A 17877-nucleotide genomic window follows, 5' to 3' on the forward strand; every position below is an offset into this window, starting at 1 on the left:
AGAGAACCTCTTTTGTGGCTCAGTTGTGGCCTCTCTAAGCCAACTCAGCAGATGAACTCACTGTCCTCCCCAATATGTGTGACATGACTTCCAAGGGTGTAAATCTCCCTGGCAATGTGGGACAGGACTCCCAAGGATGAGCTGGGACCTGGCATCATGGGATTGAGAAAGCCTTCTTGAGCAAAACAGGGAAGAGCAAAATGAGACAAAAAAAAAAAGTTTTCAATGGCTGAGAGATTTCAAACAGTCTAGAGGTTATCCTGGAGGTTATTATGCATCATACAGATATCCCTTTTTAGTTTATGGTGTATTGGAGTGGCTAGAAGAAAGTACCTGAAACTGCTGAACTGTATTCCAGTAGCAGTAGATTCTTGAAGATGACTGTACAACTATATAGCTTTTTACAATGTGACCACGTGAGTGTAAAAACCTGTGTCTGATGCTTCCTTTAATGCAGAGTATGGACAGATAAGTAAAACAAATAATGGTGGGGGGATAAGGTGTAAAAAATAATGGATGGATTGGAATACTGGGGGTCTGTGAGAGGGAGGGGTAAGGGGTATGGGATGAGTTTTTTTCCTTTTTCTTTTTATTTTTCTGGAGTAAAGCAAATGTTCTAAAATGATCATGGTGATGAACACACAACTATGTGGTAATATTGTGAGCCACTGATTGTATACTTTCGATGGACCGTAAGTGCATAAAAATATCTCAGTAAATGCATTTTTTTCAAAAGTACAAAATTGGCATCCATATGTCTTAGGATAATTAATAACATTTTTAATCTACTCTATAATCAGTGGCCTCTACCCTACCACTCCCATCCTCCATTCTTCATCTGAATAACCTGTTTTCTTTCCAAGAATTTCAGCCATTTCTCGGTAGAGATCCAGTGTTATGTTCCCTGCTTAATCTCCAGGATAGGGACCATTTCCTAGTATGAGAATGCAGCCAAAAGGACTTATGAATGAATAAATAAATGAATGAAATTTCAAAACTTCTCTTCACAATAGTCTCACATATCCTACACATCATGAAGGTTATAATTTTATAATTGTCTGGTATGTTTACTCCAGATGAACAGGTGAGTGTCCCACAGAATGAAGCACTGACTACATTTATTATCTATGTAATCAGGACTTTACCCCTGGAATAAAGCCCTTATTAGATTTACTGAATGTTTTAAAGGAATACAAAACATAGGTTATGCTCACCTTCAGAAGAAATTGAACAGGGCAGAACATGGGGAGAAGAACAAAGTGCTGCTTTCCTTTTAAACCCGTCTCAGAACCAAGTCGACCTCACCAAGTCTTTCACTTTTTGAGTTCTCCAAAATATACATATGAGCAGGTCTCATTCACTTATAAAGTCCTGAGTATATTCATACCTGTTGTATCACTAATATCCTGTATTTTATCATGTCAACTTTTGCCTCACAAAACTCATTTCCTATTTTGACTATTTGCGTTCTTTTCCCATTTTTCTCTTGAAACCTATTTTATTGCTTTTAATTGCCTCCTCCAAGAATCTAAGTCTTTGCTCTTCAATACTGCAAGTGCTGAATACTTTTAAACCACATGTGGCTATTAAATTTAAATTAATACAATTTAATTAAAACTAAAAAATTGAGTTCTTCAGTACCACTAGCTAAATTTCAAAGGTTCACTAGCCACATGTGGCTTTGGTAATGGACTGTGCAAATACAGAACATTATCTTCATTGCAGAAAATACCATTAGGCACACTGATGTGGATCTTAGATATTTCTTGTATTTTTTTCTATGTATAAATTATTTATTTTTTGCTCCATTCTACTATTTCCCTTCTGTCTTTCCTCAAATTATGATTTATTATATTTCTTTTAACTTCTGAGGTGGGGATTAATATCATTAAATTATTTATTTTAATTAATATGTTTTTCACAGTATAAGGCCAATAATTTCCCTGGGAATATTGGTTTAGCTTTGTGACTTCGGCAATTTTATGAAATATTTCAACTATTGTTTTTTCCATAATGTACATTTAAAAATTTTGTGTGCAGTTTATTTAGAGGCCCTGTCCCTGCTAAAATCCAGCTCCTGGATTATATTTTCTGTATGCCACTGTTTTATGGTTTTATTTCCTTCTGATTCGGAAATACTGGTTATCCCTTTCAAATTTTAGGTTTTCCTTCATCTTATTTTATTAATCATTTGTGTGCTGGGCCCATGAGCTCTTCAAAGATAGATTTTCTATTTTAGATGTGATATTTTCGTATATACATTTGTTGAATAACTGTAGAATTTCATTCTACTTCTTTTTTTGAGAAAGCAGTAAGGATTTGTATTGCCAAAGCAAGTCTGAGACACAAGTATAACAAAAGATAAGTTATGTAGTCCTGAGATGGAGTCCTACATGCCAAGCCCAGGTCAGCAGACCAAAGCTTAACTATATTTCAATCTGCTGTCAATACTCCTGCTCCTAAAACCTGAAACCTGAGGACAACCACTCACACCTTGGCAGCTCCCTTTTTCTTCTGTAGTTTACACTCCTTTATGTCAAGGCTTAGCAAAATAAGAAAAAACTATCCTGCACCAATTAATAGGATGATTTTCTTTTAGAATACACTATTCTGCCTATATAATCCTTGCTCTTGCTCTCCCTCTACAGAGCTCCTCTCTATCTCATGGTTTGGATATTGCCTAACACATGGATTTATTCATTAATAAAGGTGTGAGATCCAAAATAGTCTGAGTTGCTAGGCTTTTATGCAGTCCACAGTTTCATTTTTGTTACTCATAGTTTCTTTGCCTAAGTACTAGGTAAGAAATGAAAAGACAAAGATGGAGTCCTCAAATTAAAATTGTGATTCTCTACCTTCTGGCACTCTGGCATTGGCATGTTCAAAAAGTAGGGGGTCAGAAGTTATGCCTATCTAACAAAATGGCAACATCTCACAAAAGACAACCTAGAATTTCAACGTCTATTATGGAAATATTCCAAATAGACAAAATTACTCATCTCAAAAGTGCAATCTAGAAAAGGCACTCCCAAGCCCAACAGTCAATTGGGATGCCAGACTATATTAAGAAATTGCATTTTTCTAAAATTCTCTAAGTTTATTCACTAATGTCAGTTCATATCAGTGAGATCATACAGTATTTGTCATTTTGTTTTTGGCTAATCTCACTCAGCATAATGTCCTTAAGGCCTTGGTACATACTTCATAAATTTATTCTGTTTCACGGCTGCATAATATTCCATCATATGTATATACCACAGTTTGCTTAGCCACTTGTCTGCTGATGGACATTTTGGCTGTTTCCATCTCTTCACAATTACAAATAATGCTGCTATAAGCATTGGTGTGCAAATGTCTATTTGTATCCTCACCCTCATGTCCTCTGAGTAAATACGTAGCAATGGTATTACTAGGTCATATGGAAATTCTATATTTAGCTTTTTGAGGAACCGCCAAACTGCCTTCCAAAGTGGTTGTACCATTTGACATTCCCACCAACAGATGATAAGTATGCCTCTTTCTCCACATCCTCTCCAGCATTTGTCATTTTCTGTTTTATTGATAATGGCCATTCCGGTGGGTATGAGATGATATCTCATTGTGGTTTTGATTTGCATTTCTCTAATAGCGAGGGAAGTTGAGCATCTCTTCATGTGCCTTTTGGCCATTTGTATTTCCTCTTCTGAGAAGTGTCTGTTCAAGTCTTTTTCCCATTTTGTAATTGGATTGGTTATCTTTTTGTTGTTGACCTGAACAATCTCTATAAATTCTGGATACTAGACCTTGATCTAATCTATCATTTCCAAACAGTTTCCCATTGTGTAGGTGGTCTTTTTACCTTCTTGACAAAGTTCTTTGATGTGCAAAAGTGTTTAATTTTGAAGAGTTCCCATTTCTTTCTTTCTTTCTTCAATGCTCTTGCTTTGGGTGTAAGGTCTAGAATAAGGCCTCTTAGTACAAGATTTACAAGATATTTCCCTACATTTTCTTCTAACAGTTTTATGATCTTAGATCTAATGTTTAGGTTTTTGATCCATTTTGAGTTAATTTTTGTATAAGATGTGAGATATGGGTCATCTTTCATTCTTTTGCATATGGCGATCCAGTTTTCTAGGCACCATTCATTGAAGAGACTGTTCTGTCCCAGGTGAGTTGGCTTGACTGCCTTATCAAAGATCAATTGTCCATAGATGAGTCTATCTCTGAACAGTCTATTCTATTCCATGGGTCAGTATATCTATCTTAATGCCAGTACCATGCTGTTTTGACCACTGTAGCTTCATAATATGCCTTAAAGTCAGGTAGTGTGAGACATCCAACTTCATTTTTTTTCTCAGGATACTTTTAGCCATTCGGGGCACCCTGCCCCCCAAGATAAATTTGGTTACTGGTTTTTCTATTTCTGAAAAATAAGTTGTTGGGATTTTAATTGGTATTGCATTGAATCTGTAAATAAATTTAGGTAGAATTGACATCTTAACTATATTTAGTTTTCCAATCCATGAACACGGTATGCCCTTCCATCTATTTAGGTCTTCCATGATTTCTTTTAACAATTTCTTGTAGTCTTCTCTGTATAGGTCTTTTGTTTCTTTAGTTAAATTTATTCCTAAATATTTTATTCTTTTGGTTGAAATTGTAAATGGAATTCTTTTCTTGATTCCCTCTCAGATTGTTCATTACTAGTGTATAGAAACACTACAGATTTTTGAGAGTTGATCTTGTAACCTGCCACTTTGCTGTACTCATTTATTAGCTCTAGTAGTTTTGCTGTGGATTTTTCAGGGTTTTCAACATATAGTATCATATCATCTGTTAACAATGAGAGTTTCACTTCTTCCTTTCCAATCTGGATGCCTTGTATTTCTTTGTCTTGTCTAATTGCTCTGGCTAGAACTTCCAACACAGTGTTGAATAACAGGGGTGATAGTGGACATCCTTGTCTTGTTCCTGATCTTAGGGGGAAAGTTTTCAGTTTTTCCCCATTGAAGATGATGTTAGCTGTGCGTTTTTCATATATTCCCTTTATCATTTTGAGGCAGTTCCCTTCTATTCCTATCCTTTGAAGTGTTTTCAACAGAAAAGGATATTGAATTTTGTCAAATGCCTTTTCTGCATCAATCGAGATGATCATGTGGTTTTCTGCTTTCATTTGTTGATATGGTGTATTACATTAATTGATTTTCTTATGTTGAACCATCCTTGCATACCTGGGATGAATCCTATTTGGTCATGATGTATAATTCTTTTAATGTGTTGCTGGATTCGATTTGCTAGAATTTTGTTAAGGATCTGAGCATCTATATTCATTAGATAGACTGGTCTGTAGTTTTCTTTTTTTGTAATATCTTTGTCTGGCTTTTGGTATGAGGGTGATGTTGGCTTTGTAGAATGAAGCTTTCTTCATTAGGTAGCTGTCCCTCCCCTTCAATTTTTTTGAAGAGTTTGAGCAGGAGTGATACTAATTCTTTCTGGAATGTGTGGTAGAATTCACCTGTGAAGCCATCTGGTCCTGGACTTTTCTTTTTGGGGAGCTTCTTAATGACGGTTTTAATTTCTTGAGATTGGTTTCTTGAGGTTGTCTATTTCTTCTTGAGTCGAAGTTGGTTGTTCATGCCTTTCTAGAAAGTTATCCATTTCATCTACATTGTCGTGTTTATTAGCATAAAGTTGTTCATAGTATCCTGTCATTACTTCCTTTATTTCTGTGGGGTCAGTAGTTATGTCTCCTCTTCCATTTCTGATCTTATTTATTTGCAACTTCTCTCTTCTTCTTTTTGTCAATTTGCTAAGGGTCCATCAATCTTGTTGATTTTCTCATAGAATCAGCTTCTGGTTTTGTTGATTTCTCAATTGTTTTCCTATTCTCAATTTCATTTATTTCTGCTTTAATCTTCATTATTTCTTTCCTTTTGCTTGCTTTGGGGTTAGTTTGCTGTTCTTTCTCTACTTCTTCCAAGTACACAGTTAATTCCTCGATTTTAGCCTTTTCTTGAGTTTTGACATAGCCATTTAGGGCAATAAATTTCCCTCTTAGCACTGCCTTTGCTGCGTCCCATAAGTTTTGATATGTTGTGTTTTCATTTTCATTTGTCTCAAGATATTTACTGATTTCTCTTGTAATTTCTTCCTTGACCCACTGGTTGTTAAACACTATTTTGTTGACCTCCACATATTTATGAATTTTCTGGCATTCTGCCTATTATTGATTTCCAACTTCATTCCTTTATGATCTGAGAAAGTGTTTTCCATGATTTCAGTCTTTTTAAATTTATTGAGACTTGCTTTGTGACCCAGCATATGGTCCATCCTTGAGAATGATCCATGAGCACTTGAGAAAAAGGTGTATCCTGCTGTTGTGGGGTGTAATGTTCTATAAATGTCTTTTAAGTCTAGCTCATTTATTGCATTATTCAAATTGTTTCTTTATTGATCCTCTGTCTAGATGTTCTGTGTGTTGATGAGAGTGTGGAATTCAAGTCTCCCAACTATTAGGGTAGATGTGTGTATTTCTCTTTTCAGTGTTTTCAGTGTTTGCCGCATGTATTTTGGAGCATTCTGGCTCAGTGCATAAATATTTATGATTGTTATGTCTTGTTGTTAAATTGTTCCTTTTATTAATACTTAGTGTCCTTCTTTGTCTCTTTTAACTGTTTTACATTCGAAGTCTAATTTGTTGGATATTAGTATAGCTACTTCTGCTCTTTTCTGATTGTTATTTGCATGAAATATCTTTTCCCAACCTTGCACTTTCAACCTATGTTTATACTTGAGTCTAAGATGTGTTTCTTTAGACAGCATATAGATAGGTGCTGATTTTTAATCCATTCTGCCAGTCTATGTCTTTTGATTGGGGAGTTTAATCCATTAACATTAGTGTTATTACTGTACAGGTAGTACTTTCTTCTACTATTTTGCCTTTTGGATTTTATGTCATATCTAATTTTTCTTCCTTTTACCTTTACTGATAGTCTTCGTTTCTACACTCTTCTCAACACCTCTCTCTTCTGACTTTTCATATCTGCCTCTAGTGCTCCCCTTCGTATTTCTTGCAGACCCTGTCTCCTGGTCACAAATTCTCTTAGTGATTTTTTGCCTGAAAATATTTTTATTTCTCCCTCATTTTTGAAGGACAATTTTGCTGGATATAGAATTCCTGGTTGGTAGTTTTTCTCTTTTAGTAACTTAAATATATCATCCCACTGTCTCCTTGCCTCCATGGTTTCTGCTGAGAAATCTGCAGTCTTATTGGACTTCCCTTGTATGTGATGGATTGCTTTTCTCTTGCTGCTTTCAAGATTCTCTTTCTCTGACCTCTGACATTCTGGTTAGTAAATGTCTTGGAGTATATCTATTTGGATCTATTCTCTTTGCAGTATGCTGCACTTCTTGGATTTGTAATTTTAAGTCTTCATAAGAGTTGGGAAATTTTCAGTGATAATTTCCTCCATTAGTTTTTCTCCTCCTTTGCCTTTCTCTTCTCCTTCTGGAACACCCACAACACGTATATTTGTTCACTTCATATTGTCATTCAATTTCCTGAGTCCCTGCTCATATTTTTCCATTTTTTTCCCCTATATTTTCTTTTGCTTGTCGGATTTCAGATGTTCCATCCTTCAGTTCACTAACTCTATCTTCTACCTCTTGAAATCTAACAGTTGGTTTCCATTGTTTTTCATCTCTTCTACTGTGCCTTTTATTCCCATAAGATCTGTGATATGTTTTTTCAGACTTTTGATTTCTTTTTTGTTCATTACTTGCCTTCATGTCCTCCCTCAATTCATTGATTTGATTTTTGATGATGTTTTCCATGTCTGTTCATACATTCTGAATTGTTTCAACTCCTGTATCTCATTTGAATTGCTGGTTTGTTCCTCCGACTGGGCCAAATCTTCAGTTTTCCTAGTGTGATTTGTTATTTTTTTGCTGGTGTCTAGGCATCTAATTACCTTAATTAATTTATTCTGGAGATTGTTTTCACTTCTTATATCTAGAGTTAGAGTTTTCTTTCTGGATGAATTTGTTGTCTGTCTGTTCTTTGACATTCAGTTCAGCTTTTTCTGGACCATTAGCTTAGGCTTTGTTTAAGAGAGGAGAATTCTTCAGTTTCTTGCCCTGCCTGTATGGTGCCTCCCCCCCCCCCCCCGCCCTTAGGAGGGTCTACATAGTTATTATAGACCGCTGCCAGATTTTCCCTGACCAAACTGGCCTCCTGTCAGGAGGAAAGAGTCACCTGCATCAGTTTTCCCTGAGGGTGAGAATCCAGCAAGTTGAAAAACTTTGCTCTCAAGTCTGTGTACTCTGTTTTTCTTATCCTGCCCAGTATGTGGCACTTGTCTCCCTGTAGGTCCCATCAGCATAAGATGATGTGGTACCTTTAACTTTGGCAGACTCTCCCTGCTCGGGGTGTGGTGGAGATAGAGGAGAGGTTGTTGGCTGGTTTTAATGGCTTCAAATTACCAAGCCCTGGGGTCTGAATTCCTTGAGGGAGGGATTCCACCTGAGTTGGGCCTCACCCCTCCCCTAGGGAAGACACTGGCACCAGACAAGCTCTCAAAGAAGCTTGTTTCTGCCTGGGGCAGTTGCAGCCTGAGAAGCCCTGCCGCTGTATCCAAGGGCAGCCAAGCCTCTGTAGAACACAGCCACAAAAACCTGTTTTTTTTTTTTTTTTCTTTTTCCATCAGCCCTGCCCCCTTAGTGCCAGGGCAAAAATCAGTCACCTCCGCTTTGATCAGGTTCACCTGAGCTGGGGGCCTATTTTTAGTAGTCAGAATTTGTGATTTAATTCCACACTTGAAGCTTAGTTGTGCTCAGCCCCTGATGCTGGAAAAATCTCTTTCTTTTCCCCTCTGGGAAGCAGCCTATGGGGGAGGGGCACCAGCCGCCGCAGCTTGGGGAACTCACAGTTCTGGGGGGGGCTTGCAGCTGGTCCAGACTGGATACAGTGTGTGTCCGGTCACTGATGTGGCCCCTGGAGCTGTTCTGTACTGTTTCTAGTTATTTAGTAGGTGTTCTGGAGGAAGAACTAAATCCCACACCTTGCTAAGCCGCCATCTTGGCTCCTCCCTTTTGCCATTTTATCCAGAAGGTTTTTCTTAATTCTCAGTAACCTGCTTACCAGACATTCTTTATCTTATCAGAATTCTCCTGTGCTTTACATTGACTGAATCATTCTTTGTTTTAGAGAATAATTCTTCTCACTTTTGAAATAATTATGTATTTGCTACCTTCTCTTTTTACTTTTAAAATATTTTATTGTCAATTTGGTTACAAGGGCGTGAAGGGCCAGGAGCAATCAGTCAGGCCCGAGCAGGGAAAGCCCCCCACAACATTGGAGCAGAATGTCCCCAAGAGTTAAACAATAACCAGTGTGAGGGAACTGAGAGAACGGGATGTGTTTTGGCAACAGCTAATGGCATTTTTCTGCTCCTATGATACACTTGCTTGCTAGCAACTGCAAAACCACAACATGATTTTAGCCTTTATAAGCACACCTTGAAAACCTCTGGAGGCTGCTCTCTGAATCTTCCTTCTTCGAAGTTTCTGAGGCAGTTGCTGGCCGGCTAATAAAGACTCCAAATTGGCTTGCAGTTTTGAATTATGTGGTCTCCCTTTCAGTGGGCCCCACAACAAAGGGAACTAAATATTTTTTCAGAGACCCATAATCCTACTTAACAGTTAAAACCTGGTAACTTTTGATGGATTGCCTTCCCAAACTTTAACCCTAGATGATGTCTTCTTTACTCACGCATTGGGATTTTCCAGGTAAATCCTTTCACCTTATAAATAGATAGGTGTTATAACTAGTTAGTTATGTACTATGGCATTAGTTGTACAGGAAGTATTATCAAATTAGAAAGGATTTTCTACCCTTCTGTGGGTTAAATTTTTGGAATATCATGTTATTCATATAAACATTTCAGAAATTACATAAAGTTTTAGAGATTTCTCAATATCCTCACTCTCTAAGATGTCCAAGCACTTATGTACCTGATATTGGACAACAGTATTATTATTCATAAATTCAGTTATTCTTAAAAAAATGTTTAATGGACTCTCATCAGATAATTTGTAAAACAGCAATAAGCTAACAACCATGGCCATTTTATGTCTTTTGTCACTCAGCATTCTTATGGTGCTTCTCTGAAAATATATGCAATGAGCCACAGACCACTGTACTTCATCTTCAATATAAAGGATTATCTGAGAGATCTATGAAGAGGACAATGCCAAGTTCTCTGAGGCACAGACTTCTAATAGCACTGTTTAAATAACTTTGAAAGCATACTATTGGACTGAGTCAAGATTCCAGTGAAAAATTCTAGTGAAGAAGCTGATGGGTTCATGAGATTGCTAATACTAAACCAAGTGAAACAAGGATTAATTACCTAGGACTAAGTGAACTGATAAAGAAATATAGTTTTCTTTGGATTCATGCTAATGTCTTACTATTCTACTTTCCAGATACAAGAAATCCCTTATCCTTTTCCCTTAAAATACCTAAAATTCATGAAACATTCATCTTTATCTCCGTGCCTGACTCCTCCAGAATTTGGAAAACTCTTATGAATGTTATTTTTTTGGCAATATAATAATTTACACAGCCAATCAGAATCTGTCCTCCTTGTAACTGGAAATACTAGGAGACACTGGTTATATAACTAAGTCTTAGGAATGATAACTCAAAAACCCAAAGGAAGTTCCACACCTATTGCCTATTGTAGCCTACAACTTGATGCAGTTGCTTCTGCTTACTCAAAATGTATAAAAGCTATAGAGGCTGCCAAATTAGTTAAAGCCTTAGCAAACTTAACTCTTAAGTAGACCCAACATTTTTCTTCCAGAAATCTGACTTATGAGATCCTTATACTTTTACCTTCTAATCTTCACCTAAAGTGCTACAGTATTCTTAACGCTTTTATCTGATAAAGCAGAACCTCATAACTGTAAACTGGTAAACTTCATAAATGACTCCAGATATACTCCCTTAACTATCCTAGATAGTTTGTCATTCCTTCTTCTGATAGAAGTTCTGATGATAAATTATAAGTAGCCTATTCAGGTACTACCCTGACGGAGTATACTGACGGAATGAGGTAACCCTCCACAACTTTCTTCTGGTCAACAGATGACCACTATGCTTTTATCCTAGCTTGCTTTCTGAAGGAAAATCTGTTAACATCTATACTAATAACACATACGCTTTTGGTGCAGTCCATGATATCAACTGTGGAAACAAAGACAGTTCCTCACTTATTCTGATACTCTAAGTCAAAATACACAAATATGTCCTTTTTCCCTCTTTACTCCCATCTATGGCTGCCATCAAGAAAGAGGCTCACATAGAAAGAACTGACACTGAATTAAAAAAAAAAAATGCTCTTGCAGATTTTCATGCAGAAACAGCCTTCACTAAAACAGCTGAGATTACAGACTTAAAAGGAAACTGTCTAAATTAACTGAAGAAAAAAGCCTTCCCTGTTCCCAAATTTCACCTTTGCCATGATTATTCATAGCATTTCCCTTTTTGAAATACAAACTCAACCTATACGTAAATGTTACTGACAGATCTATGGATCTGTGACAAAAACTGACATTGATCACTTATTGTCAAACCATAATGTGATCCATTTGAAAATCCTTAAAAGCATTATGTAAAAATAATCTCCTACAGGTAAAGGACGCCTTTCCTGACTGACATGATAGGCATCCCATCAGTCATAATCTGGAGCCAGGAAATTGGGTCTGTCTACTGGAAATGAAACCAACAAAACACTGCCCAAAATCTTTATTAAAAGAAACCTACCAATTGCGAGGGACTTCAGACACTGCAATTAAATTACCATGTGTTAAACCAAGGGTCCATATATTTAAAATGAAAAAGGCTCTTGCGGAGTCCTGCACTTGTTTTAATTCTGGAGACTTAATCCAATTAGCCAAGTGAAGTAGACCATGTCACAAGATAGACTACTTACTCCCAAGATGATGGATCAAATCCTTACCACAGTCTCTACCTATATCATTTTGCAATAGCCAAAACCACCTCCTGTACTTGGGAAAACACCTCTGGGGAAATGAGACACAATTGCAAGAAATAACTGAACAAGCCACATGGCTCAAACAGGTGGTCTTCCTCAGGGCCATTTTTAAATTTCTTCGATTTCAGCTGGTTTAAAATATGTGACCTGAGCTTAGGAGCATATTAAGAGACAGGTATCTGGATAGTTGATCATGGTACTCATCATTATAGTCTCTCTGGTGTACGTTTTTCTCTACCAAGAATTAAATGGGGGTATCCAGCTACATATGAACCAGCAAATGGTCTTTTTTATGCCTGGAATGACAAGAAAATGAGATGAACAAGGAAAAGCTGACAACATCATGATTACCTGTATCAGTCTGTTAAGCTGCCAGAATGCAATATACCAGAAATGGAACAGCTTTTATAAAGGGAATTTAGTAAGTTACAAGTTAACAGTTCTAAGCCTATAAAATGAACAAGGAAAAGCTGACAAGATCATGATTACCTGTATCAGTCTGTTAAGCTGCCAGAATGCAATATACCAGAAATGGAACAGCTTTTATAAAGGGAATTTAATAAGTTACAAGTTAACAGTTCTAAGCCTATAAAAATGTCCAAAGTAAGGCATCCAGGGAAAAATACTTTAATTCAAGAAAAGGTTAATGGGTCTGGTACATCTCTCTCAGCTGGAAAGGTATATGGCTAGTATCTGCTTGCCCCTTGCTCCTGGGCTCCACTGCTTTCAGCCTGTTCCCGTGGGGGTTCCTCACTTTGCTTCTCCTGGACTGGCTTTTATCTTTTGGCTTCCCCTGGCTTTCCTGGGGTTCTGGGTTGCTTACAATCTCATGAGAAAGGGCAGGCCATGGTGGCTCAGCAAGCAGAGTTCTCACTTGCCATGCCGGAGACCCGTGTTCAATTCCCAGTGCCTGCCCATGCAAAAAAAAAACCTCATGGGAAGGCACCTGGCAATGTCTGCTGGGCTTCAAACATCTTCAATCATCCATGTTTCTATTCTCTGAAGAAACTGTTCTCCAAGGGTTTACATCTGCTCTGTCAGTTCTGAGGTTCCTTCAAAATGATTCCCCTTTTAAAGGACTCCAGTAAACTAACTATTATAGTACACAAGCTGCCGGAATGTGATATATCAGAACTGGAATGGCTTTTAAAAAGTAGAATTTAATTAAGTTGCAAGTTTACAGTTCTAAGGCCATGAAAATATCCAAATTAAGGCATGGCTTAAGAGTGTCCAAATTAAGGCATCCAGGGAGACATACCTTGGTTCAAGAACAATAATGTTCAGGGTTTCTCTCTCAACTGGAAAGGCACATGGCAACATCAGCTAGCATTCTCTCCAGGCTCTCCAACAGCTTCCTAGGGGCATTTTCTTTCTTCATCTCTAATGGTCTCTGGCTGTGTGGGCTCTGTTGGTTCTGGTGACTCTAAAACTTTTTCCAAAATGGTTCCTCTTAAAGGGCTCGAGTAAGTAGGCCCACCTTGGATGGATGGATACACATCTCCATGGAAACCATCTAATCCAAGGTTACCAATCACAATTGGGTGGGTCACATCTTTATGGAAACAATAAAAAAGATCTTACCAAGCAATACTGAATGAGGATTAAAGGACATGGTTTTCTGGGGTACACAACAAGACCCACTATGAATGGGTAGAGTTACATCTTCATCTAATCAAAAGGTCACACCCACAAAATGGCATGCCACATCTCCTTGGAGATAATCTAATCAAAAGGTCCTTTCCTACAGTATTGAATTAGGGAATAAATGAATGCCCCCACAAGCTTGAGTCAAGATTAAAACCTGGCTTTTCTGGGGTACATAATACTTTGAAACAGGTACTCCACCTATGAGCCCAACATCAAAACAACCTACAATTACTACTACAACACCTTAGGCAGTAACTGAGAGTGGAGCTCAACAGCAAGATTTGGATCACAGCTATCAATAGTTGAGAGCCAGATCAAAATGGGGGAAATTGTTAAAAATATTAAGTAGGCTCAACATGGAGTCTCTCATGCTAAGCCCTATCTCAGCAAACTGAGGTTTACCTAAGTTCCTATTTCTTTCAAGTGCCTATTCTCCCAGGACCTGAAACCGGAGAATACACAATAATAATCAACATCTCCTGTTTTTTTCCTTACATCCTCTAACTCTAGGCTAAGCCAAGGAAAACTTGCCTGTTTCAGTCATAAGACTATTTCCTTTAAGACTTCCTTGGTCTGCTTCTATAAGCATTGCTCTTGTCTTCAGACGACCTCTGTTTTATGGACTGGATATTACCTGTTTTGGTTTGCTAAAGCTGCCAGAATGCAATAAACCAGAAATGGATTCGTTTTTACAATGGGGAATTTTTAACTTAAAAGTTAGAGTTCTAAAGCAATGAAAATGTCCTAAAGGCATCAAAAGTTTGATACCTGAACTCTGAAGAAAGGATGCTGGTGTCTGGGACTGTCACATGAGAAGGCAAATGGTGATGCCTACTGGTCCTTCTCCCCTGGGTTTTGTTTTCGATGGTTCTCTCCAAACTTCTCTGGGTGTTTCTCTCTGAGCGCTCTGGGTCTTTGCATCTTTTATCCTTATAAAGGAATCCAGTAAAAAAGGATTAAGACCCACCCTGAACCAGGTAGGGTACATCTCAATCAAAAGGTCCCACCCATGTGATTTTAAACCCTTGTGAATGACATTCCTTTATCCAGTGTATGAGCAGATGAGTAATAAAATAAAGACAAAAAATACATAAATAAAGGCAGAGATAAGGGGTATGGGATGTTTTTATTGGTTTTATTTTTTTTCTTGGAGTAATGAAAATGTTCTAAAATTGATTGTGGTAATGAATGCACAACTATATGATACTGGAAGCCAATGATTATATACTTCAGATGGATTACTGAGGTGTGTGAGTATATCTCAGTAAAACTGCATTATAACAAAAATTTAAAATTGTATTAAAAAAGAAATCCATTACAGATGTGGTCTGTCCTAAGGCAAAATTCTCCTCTGGCTGTGAATCTGTGAAACTTAAAACAAGTTATACGCTACCAATATACAAAGGAGGGAGAGTCATAGAGTGAATGCTCCCATTTCCATACGCAAAACTGGAAGGAAAACAGGGGACATTGGATCCAAACAGCTCTGAAAACCTGCAGGGCATACTTCATTAGACGTTAAGATCTGAGAATTATCTATAGAATGATGTTTTATCCTTGGTGTTTGAGAAGACTTGCAGTTCCACCGTTTCTAAGGGTGTACACAGCAGCCCTGCTCTCTCCAAACACTGGGTTGAGGGTTCCAACATCTCCAAACACTGGGGCTCCAATATCTCCAAAGACAGGGAAGAAGACCACATACTCAACCCCACCCTCCTCAAGCATCTGGGGGCAGCTAGACTCTCTACCTTCTCAGAGGCAAAGACTCAGCCCCCTCAAAATAGTTAGGTGGTGGCCAGGCTGTCTCCAATCCGAGAGGAATGGGCTCCACCCTCTCTGTTCTTCCTGAACAATGGGGCAGCCAAGTCTCCTAATTTCCCCAGGGATCTGAAGCCCTAGGGCAGCAACACACTTCCTAAACAACCAAGTGGTTTGGAAGGCCTGTGTATTAGTTTGCTAAAACAGCCAAAAAGCAATATACCAAAAATGGAGGCTTTAAAAATGGGAATTTAATGAGGTACAAGTTTACAGTTCTAAAGCCATAAATGTGTCCTAACTAAAGCATCCAGAGAAAGATACCTTGGCTCAAAGAAGGGTGATCTGGGAAGCCATGTGGCTGGCATCTGGTGCACCTTGTTCCCAGTTTCATTGCTTCCAGCTTCTGATGCCAGTGCTTTCTTCTCTAAGTATCTGTGGGCATTCACTTAGCTGCTCCAAGATAAAACTCTGGGTTTCATTACTTAGCTCAGCATCATGTCAGGGCTGGAGATTTTTGCTCTTCAGGTTCTAGCTGTTTATGTGAGCCCTCACATAGCATCTGGGCTCTGTCTCAATCTTCAAATGCCTACATCAGTTCTCTCTGTCAGCTCTGAACTTTCTCCAAAATGTTTCCTCTTTTAAAGGACTCCAAGAAACAAATCAAGACCCATCGTGAATGGGTGAAGTCAAATCTCTACTTAATCAAAGGCCACACCCACAACTGGGGACATCACATCTCAGTGGAGAAAATCTAATCAAAAGTTTCCTCCCTGCAATACTGAAACAGGATTAAAAGAAACTGCTACCCCATATAAAACTGGATCAGGATTGAAACATGGCTTTTCTGTACCCCATCCTTTAACCCCATTCAGTATTGCTGGATGGAATCTTTTTTGTTGTTTCCATGGAGATATGACCATGGAGATATGGCCCACCTAAATGTGGTGACTTTTGATTAGATGGTTTCCATAGAGAAGTGTCTCCACACATTCAAGGTGAGGTTGCTTACTGGAGCCTTTTAAGAGGAAACCATTCTAGAAAAAGCTTTAGAGCCACCAGAACAGACAAAGCCAATGGAATGGACAGAGCCCCTGGAAAGCCACTGAAGAAGCCGAGAGAGAAGGCTAGCAGACGTAGCCATGTGCCTTTCCAGCTGAGAGAGAAACTCCAAACATCATCGGCCTTCTTGAACAAAGGATTTTTCCTTAGATGCCTTAACTTGGACATTTTTATAGCCATGCCTTAATTTGGACATTTTCACAGCCTTAGAACTATAAATATGCAACTTAATAAACTCCCCTTTTTAAAAGCTATTCCAGTTCTGGTACATCACATTCTGGCAGCTTGCAAACTAGAACAACTGCCTTCTGCAAACTCACACTTTCCACATGCATGGGTGAGTACACCCTTCTGGACTCAGGTTTCTTGATTCCAGACCTAAGCTTTCATGGTTCTGCCAGAGGTTATTTTTCCTTCATTCTGTCCCATTTAGTTCAAGTTGGTAGTGGTTCCATTCATACAGATCTCATGGAAAACCCATTGGTTTCACATGTAGCACACAAGGGTCCTGACTGTCAAACAAGAGGATTTCCCCAAATCCTTTCTGGATAACTCTATCTCTAATCCTGACTTGCAATGAAATGGCTAAGTTGTTCCATGTTTGGTTAAATCCTCATATGGGGTACTTGTTTTCCAAAATCTCAAAATTTTCCAAACTATCAATTTCTGGTTTCTTTATACCCCAGAGTTCAGTTCTCAGCTTATCCCTTTCCTCTTGAATTTTACTATACGCTGCAATGAGAAGTCATTATATTAAATATAAATGTTTCATATTTAGCTTGGAAATTTCCTTAGCTAAATATCCAAGCTTGTCATTTCCAAATTCTGTCTTCCATCTGACCCCAGAATGTCAGAACACTCTGACATTCAAACAATTAATTCCCCATGGATATTTTTTTGGTGTATTGACACAAGAACATCACAAATTAATTTGTATTAATTTTATTAATAAATTAATAAATTTTATTAATCTGCTCATCCTGGGCTCCCAGATCACTCTATGGAAAGGTGACCTCCTTATGGAGACAAGATAATATCCAAAACATAAAGCAACAGGAATTTGAGTCAGGTTTCAAGACAATGACTAAACATATGGAAAGTGAAAAGAAATAAAAAAGCAGCTTTGCTCTCTCCTTTCATAAGTAAGATATGAATGCTTATAAAAGGATGAGGTACATTGCGGGTAAAAATATTTTCAATAGCAACATCTTAATTTCCTCAATACTCCAGAAAAAAGAAAAAAGTCTTCTGGTTCTGTGCTGGGCAATGAAATAAAAACATAGTAACACTAGTCTCACACAAATGTGAAAACTATGTTCTAACTGGGGTAGCCATCTTCCTTACTTAAAAAAGTTTAATATCTTTTTATCTAGAT

At 38.0% G+C, this 17877-nt stretch overlaps 2 protein-coding genes across 8 annotated transcripts in view; one reads left to right on the forward strand and one right to left on the reverse strand.

Annotated features, from left to right (window-relative positions):
- LOC143681249 (uncharacterized) overlaps positions 1 to 17877 on the forward strand; it is a 147816-nt gene that overhangs the window by 84533 nt on the left and 45406 nt on the right. The window contains exon 2 of one of the 4 annotated variants that reach the window (XM_077158102.1): positions 10126 to 16438. The exons of the other annotated variants lie outside the window; for them this stretch is intronic. Within the exon in view, the coding sequence (XP_077014217.1) occupies positions 16403 to 16438 (36 nt within the window). The 5' untranslated portion in view covers positions 10126 to 16402. The remainder of the gene's footprint in view (positions 1 to 10125; positions 16439 to 17877) is intronic. 4 annotated transcript variants of the gene reach the window in all.
- Positions 1 to 17877, reverse strand: part of LOC143681245 (uncharacterized) — a 74258-nt gene that overhangs the window by 48994 nt on the left and 7387 nt on the right. For 3 of the 4 annotated variants that reach the window (XM_077158096.1, XM_077158095.1, XM_077158097.1), the window contains exon 2: positions 14454 to 14614. The gene's annotated coding sequence lies outside the window, so the exon portion shown is untranslated. Of the gene's footprint in view, positions 1 to 8570; positions 13591 to 14453; positions 14615 to 17877 lie in introns of those variants that run through there. The other variant, XR_013174486.1, reaches the window with a different exon arrangement.

This window comes from Tamandua tetradactyla, chromosome 4, assembly GCF_023851605.1.
Source record: "Tamandua tetradactyla isolate mTamTet1 chromosome 4, mTamTet1.pri, whole genome shotgun sequence".
NCBI classification, from domain to species: Eukaryota; Metazoa; Chordata; class Mammalia; order Pilosa; family Myrmecophagidae; genus Tamandua; species Tamandua tetradactyla.